Source organism: Cydia amplana, chromosome 2, assembly GCF_948474715.1.
Source record: "Cydia amplana chromosome 2, ilCydAmpl1.1, whole genome shotgun sequence".
Taxonomy (NCBI): Eukaryota; Metazoa; Arthropoda; class Insecta; order Lepidoptera; family Tortricidae; genus Cydia; species Cydia amplana.
This window is the reverse complement of record NC_086070.1, coordinates 4,605,253-4,616,824: the sequence shown is the minus strand read 5'-3', so window position 1 is coordinate 4,616,824 and position 11,572 is coordinate 4,605,253. Positions and strand designations below refer to the sequence as shown.

Sequence of the window (11,572 nt, the reverse complement as noted above, 5' to 3'; positions counted from 1 at the left end):
AGCAATAAATAATAGACAAAAATTATTGTTGAGAAATTTGACAAAAGTAGCAGAGAAACATTAAAATAATGAAGGTACTTTACACAGCAATTGTTGAAATTTTTTACCGCGTCTTTTGATAGCAATTCTACTTTTGTCAAAGTTCTGTTGTTTTGATTATTAATTTAACATGAAGGTAGTAGTGTTACATAAATCGAAAAGTGTACTTGAGGTTTTTTACTAGATGTTAGAACGAACGCACGGCTGTTGTACCGTCATCTACAATTGATTATTACTTATTTATAACATCAGTCATATTTTTGGAAAGCGATATTCCGACGTGTTTACAATAGTATTGCATTTATTTTTCTGTAAAATTACTTACCTCCTCTACTCAGATGTTAATACCTTATACCTACTTATTTTTGACCATTGAAAAGTTATTGGACTAATCTTTGAATAGTACTTTTAGGGCTGTTATTTAAGTTGTTGATATTAAAGTACTCCTTGTGAATTTTACAAATTATCTCGCCTAAATATCAATTATTTACACGATTATTATATCATTAACTTAATCCACGTTTTTATAAGTAGATGACTTGTAGAAACCAATGAAATTGTTTTAGAATGAGGTAATGATAGCGTACTTTGACGACAAGCCCACCCGGTCGCCCGGACTGCCTGGACCCGGACATGGTTTCCTTGGATATTTGAAGAATGATATTTTGAATAGGTTACGTTAAATAGTGAATGTAGAGTGATATTCAAGAGCAATATAACAGTATTTAGTGTATTAAATATACCTCTCATTTTACAAGTTCAGTTTATTTGGCATAATGGTTTGTATCTAACGTAATAACGCAAGTCCATCTCGGATATTTTACCTAGTTGTAAAGATCTATGATCAAATTCTCAAATTGTAGCCATTGACGAGAAGGTACCCTATTAAATTTTATTTGACTCAATGTTGTCTTTCATTTGTTTTACTTACCTTTTTGAGCGCGTAAATCAAAAATCCGGCAATCCCGCTGTTAGCATTTTGTATACCTATTACCTAACCTCTCCCTTAGCTTGCTGAGAAATGTCGGATTAAGTCTCCCTTTATTTACGATTAATTGTTGCTAAGGTAAACCCAGTTACCCACTTGGCGCGCTCGACCCGACTTACAACCTTATCAAACTTTACTGTACATAATTTAGCTAATGTGGTTTTGTATAAGAGAAAACAATTTAAGTACACAAACAAAGTCCGAAGCAACAAGCAATAAAATAACAAATAGATTCTCCCCAATAACAAGCAATTAAATATGCATCTAACGATCATAAGAATTTATATAAAGGCTCTACTGATATAGACAGGTCTAGTCAGTGTTTAGTGTGACGATGAATGCGCTAGTAAGGTTATGTGTGGTGGTCGCGGTGACCCGCGGCGCCCTGGCGCGGCCCGAGGACCGGACCCACACGACCACCACCGACTCCGGTCCGCCGGAACTTACTGAAAACCGTGAGTAACTTTAAAACAATAACCACCAATATTACGTAAATGTAACTCGGTAAGCACACTACCAACCAATTTATATATAACGGTTCTTAAAAGAAGTAAAAAAAACACAAGTATACCTAATAGTTAATTTCCATACGTCTGCTCAAAACAGGTATTCTTGTAATTTTTGGGTGCAAATAAGCAACACGTTTTAGCATATTTACCTACTGTTTAATTTGTCACAAAGTCGGTTAATAACAACAATAAAATTAATAACAACAATTTGCATACGTACTAATGATCAATAATGATCTCACGAATAGTGTTGGAGTGACGATGAGTGCGGTAGTAAATGTAGGTACCTAGTGATCATGTGTGTGTGTAGTGCTCACAGTGACCCGCGGGGCCCTGGCGATGGCGTGGCCGCGGAGATAGGGTGCCTAGCCAACGTGCAATCGTTAATGCTCCGTAGCGAACGAACCGCAAGTGTCACTGTCGCACCAGCCGGCCTATTATGGATAGCTTTATCCATCTTTATCCACGTGATAAAATAACTGTCACTGTTTAACACCGTGGGATAGAAAGTGACGGACACCGTTTTATCACGCTGTCACGTAGACAAGAACCACCATCATATCCGTACAGGTGGAAGAGTGCTAGAGAGAGATGACTAACGATACGCTGCGGAGCGTTAACCTTTTGGACGCCAATGACCGATATATCCGCACCGTAGGTTCAACGCCAAAGACCGATTAATCGGTCACAGACCACAGAACAACATAGACCTACGTGCATATGCATAAAGTTCAATTTCAGTTTTGACACTTCGGTGACGTGGCGTCAGCGTGACAGCTTTTGTGTTTGACACGGCGTCGAAAAGGTTAACGATTGGCACATTGGCTTCGCGAGCAGGTTCGATATCGATACAACCACTATTGACTTCAGTTGGACGGAAACAACTGAAAACCGTCAGTACAATGTAGGTATATAATTTAAGTATTGGTGTTTTAAGCAATATAGCAGCATTTTTTGCCGACCTGATACTCACGACAACTATCATTAGCCAATCGCAACATTGTGCATCGCAAACCAGTTTAATGTGACTTTTATTCTCCATTAAAGGTGATTATTAAGTGTATACATTTTTTCGGTTAATTAAAATGCCAACAGGTTGATTATTAAGCTGGAAGTAACATTCCTGCTGTTAAAGTGGAAAATGCCCGTAGTTTGGTTAAACTGGTAGATTCATAGAATATAATTATAATAGTGTACTACGCTTCCAGGGAGACTGACGACGCCCTATCCTAGTTAGGCTATTCGAAATACATTGTAGGTAAGTATAGACAGGTACCTACATAGCAGTGGCGGCGCGTCAAACATATCCAAAGGTAATCCGGGGCTAATTTGGCTTGCATATTTCCTTTACAACCAGAGATGTGACTTATTTGAAATACTTGTATTTAAAATGCAAATACAAAATGCAAAATACCTATTTTGTATTTTGTATTTAAATACCTTTTGAAGAAAACTATTTTGTATTTTATTTGAAATAGTTTTTGTGACCTATTTTCTATTTTCAAAATACAAAATACTTTATAGTACAACAACAACCTCTTCTGATCTTACAATCCTGGCAACTCTCTCATTCTTTTAACATGGAACTGTTGAATCTGTTTAGTAACGTCGCACATGATCACAAGTGTAGCGAGTGGTTAAAAAAGGGGAATCTTGAGTGTTACGAGGGTTTCAAGGTACGAGAGGAGAACAAACTTTTCTGCCCTGATGAAATACAAACGAGACGTTTTTATCACACTAACGAGAGGCATTATACTAGCTGTAAAACATAACAAATCTAAATTAATGCTTTTAAAAATTGTCCGTTATAAACCATCATCCATCGGATCCATCCTTCCGGTTAATATGAGCAAACAACTAGAAATTTGCACTTTAGATAGAGGACTGATTGACACACTGTTTTCAAAGAATAAAGAGAGTCTTTTCAATTCGGATATTCTGAGTAATACTTTTTAATTCAGACTAGGTATTCACTATTCAGAGTACCTTTTATCGCAAAGTATTTGTATTTTTAAAAAGTATTTTGAAAATACCTATTTCGTATTTTGTATTTTAAATACAAATTCAAAAACTATTTTGTATTTTGTATTTGAAATAGTATATCAAGGAAGTATTTGTATTTTGTATTTAAATACTTTTTATAAAGTATTTTTCACATCTCTGTTTACAACTCTGCTCAAACGTCCAAAAACAGGCAAGCCGGTGGGAATCGGCTTTTATGGACGCGCCGCCACTGCTACATATTTGTAGCTCACGGCGCTCCTCTTCACTGTCTACGGCGCACCAGGGCGCTGCAGCGCACATTTTGGAGACCCCTGAGATAGGTAGGTATTACCTACTACGGTACCTACTTTTACATAAACATATACATAATTTACAATTTTACATGTCTAATTTTAAGTAAGTAATAACTTACTTAAAGAAACAAAAATGTATATAGGTACTTATTACAAACAAAATGTTATTACATGACCTTCAAAAATATTAGAAATGTTGAGACTTTTCAATCAGATACTATCCGAAAACGACCGATTTAAAGCAAAAAATTATAATATGTAGTGTAACATTTAGTCTCGCCACAGATACCTATTCCAAATCCCACGGTCATATTGCGCATGAGTTCCATTGTTGTAAATGTGACAAATTCTATCGATAACCAGCCGAGCGAATAATAGATCTTACGCACACTCATTTCAATTTCTTGCAAAACTCACCTATTGAATATGTTAGATCGTTGCTACTTTTCCAGGAAAAAACGCATTAGATCTAGTGAAACGCTAGAATTAGAATATGATTAGGGCAAACACCAGTGTACCTAGCTATATAGGTAAACAAAAAGAAAACGTTTCCAACTACACCAGGCGTGGTCGTGCCAGAATAGAATCTCAACTAGAATAATTCTAGTTTTGCCCTAATCATATTCTAATAATGGTATAAAGTTTCGTTCAATATAACAGTCGATGCCCGTCCAACTTGCAGCTGTCCCCAAACTCCCTATGAACGACACAGCGACGGCGGTGCACCGGCGGGTCCCGTCGGCCGTGCTGTTCGGAGGCACCTGCGGTGGCACCGTCATCGGCGAGCGCTGGGTGCTCACCGCGGCACACTGGTCAGTCTTTAATGAAACATTATAAGCCCGTCCAACTTGCAACTGTCCCTAAAACCCCTATGAACAACACGGCGACGCCGGTGCACCAGCGGTCCCGTCAGTCGTGCTGTTCGGCGGCACCGTTATCGGGGAGCTACGTTAAGTACGTCACATGGGTGTAAGATGAAAACTTTATTCACTGTTCATTTTCTGTTAAAGTTCTGGTAGTAACGAAACGGTTAATAAGCCACATGTTTTGACTAAGGACACTAAGGTGTAGTTTGTAAAGTTAGAGCTTGTAGAGTTAAGGCTTGCGGAGTTAGGGCGAGTAGAGTTAGAAGCTTGGCTCTACATGTGATCTGAATTAAGTTGATCTGATCCGATCTGATCTTGAACTTTTGAACACTGTCAGCGAGCCATATGAAACATTCGTCTTGGATCATATTGGAATCATATTTCATAAACACTTTTAAAGCGTAGTCTCCGGTACTTTTGACGCTGGCCGTAATAGCAATTCCAAATAAAATAGAAAAACCTTTTCAGCACAATCTTCTCAGGGGCGGACTACGTGGTGGCGGGCACGGGCCATACCGACGACGACAGCGGCGTGCAGAGATCCGTGAAGCGGCTGGTGGTGCACCCGCGCTTCACCGTCGGGCCTTATTGGCTAAGAGCTCAGGACTTCAACATCACCCAGGTACGATCACTTGCTTTATTCCTTTAACGAACCTGAATAAAAAATATCCACAATAAATCCTCATTGCTACCTACTTAATAGTGCTGCAAATTTGAAAAAAATACAAGAAGACGATGTTATAGGGTGGTGGTGGTGGTCATTGTTGCTTTACAGTATAGATTGTACAGTCGTCATCGGATATATCGGAGAGGCCAAGGTGCTCATAAATATCTCATACATATATCTGATGGTGACTGTGCCCTATAAAGGGTTTGAGTTAGCAGCTCTGTGTTGTATTGTCTGTGAAGGGCATGATCCACGTACTGAAAAGAGGTCGGCAACGCGCTTGTGTTACAAGACTTGCAAGCGTTTAGGTAGGTACGAGCAGGGAGGTTGCGGATGCAGATTTTTTGACATCCGCGGATGCGGATGCGGATATTTAAAGGCTCACATCCGCGGATGCGGATGCGGATGCGGATGTCAAGATTAGGTACTTAGAAAACGTCAAATAATACATTTTTAGTATTTTTTTTATTTAAAAAAACGAAACGTTTAGTATTTCAGCAAGAATATTAGGTGCGCTATATTTAATAAACAGTAACATCGCCGACTTTTCTGGATCTAGACGATTTTGTTATAGGTAATGACGAAATTACCTAGCACTTACGCCGCCGCTAAGACGTTCCTGTACCGACTTGTTCGACATCCGCATCCGCATAAGCTCCGCATCGATTTTATGCGGATGCGGATACGGATGCGGATGTTGAAAATAATGCGGAAGTTCCGCGGTTGCGGATGCGGATGCGGATGTTCGCAACATCCCTGGGTACGAGTATAGGCTTCGGTACGTACGGCTTGCCTCAGAAATTTGGCATCTCGGCGCTTTCTTTTTTGCAACTTTGCATTACAAAATGAGCTTGGAATTTATTCGGCGATTTAATCGTAACATTACATCCACTGAAATAAACACATAGACCGTCTGTTAGGCAGGCTTAATGAAAGTAGCTGTGATTTTCTAGCAGCACAAAAGTGGCGTCCACCTCCTTAATAATAGGAGGCCGTTTAATTTTGTGGCGGCTAGATCGAAAATAGTGAATGTACTCTCCGCTTTTTGACCTCTCCTGCGCCCCCAGGCCCAAATTTCACCACGGTGACAGGTGCGACAATTGTAAAACATCACTGTTGCTGACGTCACAGGCATCCATGGGCTTCGGTTACCGCTTACCATCGGGCGGGCCGTATTCCTGTTTGCCACCATCAGTATATTATTAAAAAAAACTTTATTATATGGGAAAAAAACAGATATTTCTCTTACCAAGTTTCTGACAATTGTCACAAGAAACACGACAATTGTCACATAATTCCGACACAGAACTCATTTCCTGTCAAGAATTGCCGACAATCCTTTTAAATCTAAGAAAGTAAGAGAGGTAAGAGAAATGTCTGGTTTTTAGGGTTCCGTACCCAAAGGGTAAAAACGGGACCCACTAAGACTCCGCTGTCCGTCCGTCCGTCCGTCCGTCCGTCCGTCCGTCCGTCTGTCACCAGGCTGTATCTCACGAACCGTGATAGCTAGACAGTTGAAATTTTCACAGATGATGTATTTCTGTTGCCGCTATAACAACAAATACTAAAAACAGAATAAAATAAAGATTTAAGCGGGGCTCCCATACAACAAACGTGATTTTTGACCGAAGTTAAGCAACGTCGGGCGGGGTCAGTACTTGGATGGGTGACCGTTTTTTGCTTGTTTTGTTCTATTTTTTGTTGATGGTGCGGAACCCTCCGTGCGCGAGTCCGACTCGCACTTGGCCGGTTTTTTTTTCCCATATAATAAAGTTTTTTTTAAATAATACACTGATGGTGGCAAACAGGAATACGGCCCGCCCGATGGTAAGCGGTAACCGTAGCCCATGGATGCCTGTGACGTCAGCAACAGTGATGTTTTACAATTGTCGCACCTGTCACCGTGGTGAAATTGGGGCCAGAAAAGAAAAAAAAATACACCATTGTGAATGTGAAGTAGTTCGACGAAGAATAGGTATTACGTTCGACACAAAAAAGGGTTTTTCCTAACTGCGGAATTATCTACATCGTCGGGACGACCAATGACAGCAATAAATACCTATATCCGGCTCCTTGCTGGTGCACGCAGAAAATACTGATCATTTAACTTTTTACTGCGATAGGTATTATGTTTTATGTGTTTATCAACTAAAAGTACTAAAACAGATTTTATTAAGCACTTACACTTCATTGCTAAGTTAAAAAATAAATTGATATGACTATAAAAACTGATACCTAGTACCTACTTACTATAAAATTAGTGTTATTACCTACCTATTAGTAACATTAAACTATCAAAACTCTACCTGATGTTCGAAATATCTCGAAGACCTCTAAAACAGTAATCTTAAGTCTAAAAAAGTTCTTTTCAGGAGTTTTTTTAAATACCACGATTTTTAAAAAGGATTACCTACTAATCTAACCTAACCTAATTAACTTACTCGAAGATAACCCTTAAAGGTATAAGTTCGCCTGTGTATAGTAAAGGATGCCTTTATTTAAAAGTTTGAATAAAATACTGTTTTGAAGAAAAACGTGTTCGATTAAAAGAACATTTGGCAAATTAAACCAAAGACAAAACATTTGTCGATGTTGCTATATGATACCCCTGATAACAATTAATCACGGGTTAATAATTTATTTGGTTGTCAGGTGGGCGCCCACTGGGACTTCCTGCTGGCGGAGCTGGAGGAGCCTCTGCCGCTGGACGGAGTAAACATCTCAGCCGTGCCGCTCGACGACGAGGGCTACCTGCACCACGGCACGCGCGTGGCCTACGCGGGCTACGGAGCGGCGCACCATGGCGTGAGTACCTCGAAGCTGGTGGGCAGTCTTCCTGCTGCAACTGGCCTTGCTTGTCGACAACGACGGCCAATACCTGCACCGCGGCACGCGCGTGGCCTTTACGGGCTACAGAGCGGCGCACCATGGCGTGAGTACCTACCTACCTCAGAGTTGGTGAGGCTAGGAAGCAGGCTGCCGCTTGGCAGCGCGTAAGTGCACGCTAACGGTTAGAAGAGAGATTTTAATATTGAATATTTCTATAGGTACGCAAAGTAAACAAAACAAAAGCACTTATCCTATGTACGTACTCGACCTCTTAAATATGTGGATCTAACTATGCAAACTGCAACAATTAAAAATAAGCATACATAACAGATTAACTAAACCATACTTAAACACCTCCAGCGATCAGTAGGTAAATAAGGAAATATTTTTTTCAAAAAACATACTACTCAGTACTAAATGAACTTTATCATTTTAGTAGGTAGGTACCACTATTACGGAACGCGTCATTAATATAAGCTTACGTACCTAGTGAAATTGGCCGGTGGCCATGACCGTGGCGATACAGTGGAACGGCGAAATAAATGCTTTAAATGTCTAATTGTTTAGTTCGGTTTGGGCTATGGTTACCGAATTTACGTATATATAAGCCTTCGATAAAATGCTACCATAATCGTCCGAAAACTTGTGCGCGTATGCGACGACCATATTACGCTGTCCAATTTTGGAGCAATGTTTGACTCCACAGGAGACGATGCGCGAAGAAATGCATCTCATGGAGCTAGAGACGGTAGACAACGATGCTTGCGCTACGCTAGAGCAATTCAGCCCTGAAGACATGTTTTGCGCCAAGGGCCGACCGCCCAGGTTCGATTCCGCGTGCAACGTAAGTATCCCTCTATCTATATTTAAAAAAAAACTATCTAGCAACACAGAGTCAAGATGGAGAAGTAGGTACCTACTATTCAAAACATACCTGTGCTTAGGGTTACCAGATCCAAATCTGGAATTTCCTGACAAAATTCCTGATTTGTGAATTTTTTTCCTGACGCTCGTATCGGTGGGCGACGGGGGGGTCTAGCTAGCCGTATGCGATACCTATGCTTGATAAGTAAATTTGAATAATGTACCTTTTTAGGTACATATTGTTAATTCACTAAAATTCCTGACATTTTCGTATTCCGGCCGCATTCCTGACAAAAGGCCAAAATTCCTGACGTCTGGTAACCCTACCTGTACTAGGTACCTATAGCTCGGGAAACCGGTCTAGCTATAGATTTCATTCCCTCGAAAAATAGTTTTCTCGAGTTCCCTGCAATCGCAGAACGCAACGATCGATGATCTATTGCAATTCTGTCGCCAAATAGGTATTTGTCATTTAGAGAAACCATAAGCATTGATAGCCTAAGTGTCCAAAATAATAGCAGAACATTGCCGTTTGGTGTAGGTATCGTACAGATCTATGCAATATCGGTGAACCTTGCAGTTTTCATTCTGCAATAGTCAGTCAGCATGGGTCAGATATTTGTTTTTATTTTAATATTTAAACATATTTTCAGGGTGATAGCGGTAGTGGTCTGGTGACGGAGGGCGAAGGTCCACGGAGACTGGTGGGCGTGGCGTCGTGGGTGCAGGACGACGCGCGCGAGTGCGCGCCTGGCAAGCTCGTCGTGTTCTCGCGGGTGTCTGCTGTGCGTGACTGGATCAAACAGGTCACTGGCATATAGAACGCAACTCCAGCACCAGCAGGCTGCCGATGTACGGCGAGGACTCATGGAGGCTGTAGGTCAAGGCGTCGAGCTGCTGTGGCATACCCAGCCCTCTGAGTCAAGAAGATCATTTGCATTTAGAACAGAACCGACATTGTGATGCAACATAGAATATTTACTTAACAGACCGATAATCCCAAAGACTGCAGCGTCCTTACAATTCCATTATTCTTCATTAACGTTAATGTGCCACTAAAACATGTGATGTAAGTAACATCGCGTAATTAATTACGCATTACGAAAATTATGCCACAGTGTGCACTTGCTGGGTTCTTAATAATTTCAAAATAATTTTATTTACGCATAAATATATTATATATTTCAAATGTATTCTATAATTATTTAGTACTAAGTAGTTTAAATGTATTCAAACAAAGCCGAGAAATAAAATAAAACCTTTTGAATAAAAAGACTGATGAGTTAGACTACGTTAGTACCTATAAACGTGTGCAAAGAATAGAAAAACACAATTCTTTGTGATTCATAGATTCCAATAAAATTTAATATTAGTAGATAAATACATGTGCATTATTCATAGAACTAAGTAACTACATACACACGTATTGTACACGCATACAATTTGCATAATACATAAGGAAATACGTTTCCAGCATCCTGATCACATCTCACGTTGCTAATTTAGTCATCGATGACTAGCTATTTCTTCAAAATAGGAGCATATTTTGAAATGACATGCATGCTTAGTATAGCTTAAACGCATTGAAAACAGGATATACGAACACTAAAACAAAAACATTTGTTGATTGTTGATACTCACACTAAGTTAGCACGAGGTAAGTGTACCGGTTCTGAACAAAAAACATGTGATGTGACTTTATTCCGAAAGGGAAGGTCGACCATACCCGTAAACAGCGTCGGCAACGGTCTAATCGATGCTTGATTGGAATTCCGGACATTATCAGAATTAGCGACTATAAAATTTCGTTGATTAAACGAGAACACTTGAAAGTGGACGTTTTTGACAAATTAATATTTGGGCGGTTTTTTTTTAAGTTGTCCCCTACACTTTTTTTCAAATTTGGGATTTTTTATGTTATTTTTACTCAGAATCACGAGCTCTTTCTATCCTAATAGGAGAAAAAAAGTGTCCTAAGGTTTTTATTTCCATTCCGTCACCATTTTTCATGTATTTATGTATGGTATGTATGGCCACTTTGTATGGCGGTCGCGGAATGGAAAAATCGAAAAATGTATGGAAATTTTGGGACACTTTTTTTCTCCTATTAGGATAGAAAGAGCTCGTGATTCTGAGTAGAAATAACATAAAAAATCCCAAATTTGAAAATGTGTAGGGGACAACTTAAAAAAAACGCCCATTTCCTACATAATTAGTACTATTAGATACCTACTCGTATTCATGAACTAAGTAAGTATACTTTATGATGACTATTTAATATACCTAAGTAAGTACCTGTTATAATCATAATTCATCATGATAATTTATTACGATTAGGACTACCTACATAGAGTCTATTCCATAGGTAAATAAATGAACAATTACCTCTCCGCGAGTTTCTCGTTTCAGGGCGAACTATTATTATACTTAGGTACCTATTATAGATAAGGGGGTCCACCTTTAGGTATAGTTCGCCAGCCTGCCGCATCGAACCACATTTTTTCTGATCTGTA

At 39.6% G+C, this 11,572-nt stretch overlaps 1 protein-coding gene across 1 annotated transcript; it reads left to right on the top strand.

Moving 5' to 3' along the window:
• The first annotated feature begins 1,333 nt into the window (after positions 1–1,333).
• LOC134656937 (scolexin B-like) lies at positions 1,334–9,916 on the top strand. The gene is made up of 6 exons (XM_063512495.1): positions 1,334–1,482; positions 4,516–4,645; positions 5,168–5,321; positions 8,019–8,171; positions 8,902–9,039; positions 9,713–9,916. Exons 1-6 carry the CDS (start codon positions 1,362–1,364, stop codon positions 9,878–9,880), a joined length of 864 nt encoding a protein of 287 aa, XP_063368565.1. The 5' UTR covers positions 1,334–1,361; the 3' UTR covers positions 9,881–9,916.
• Positions 9,917–11,572: the final 1,656 nt, after the last annotated feature.

What these genes read in the sequence shown, in the direction of transcription:
- LOC134656937 (XM_063512495.1), top strand. Translation starts at nt 1,362, where the DNA reads ATGAATGCGCTAGTAAGGTTATGTGTGGTGGTCGCGGTGACCCGCGGC. An exon ending in GTGCTCACCGCGGCACACTG is followed by an intron (nt 4,646 to 5,167) that starts GTCAGTCTTTAA and finishes AAACCTTTTCAG; the next exon opens with CACAATCTTCTCAGGGGCGG. An exon ending in GGTTCGATTCCGCGTGCAAC is followed by an intron (nt 9,040 to 9,712) that starts GTAAGTATCCCT and finishes ACATATTTTCAG; the next exon opens with GGTGATAGCGGTAGTGGTCT.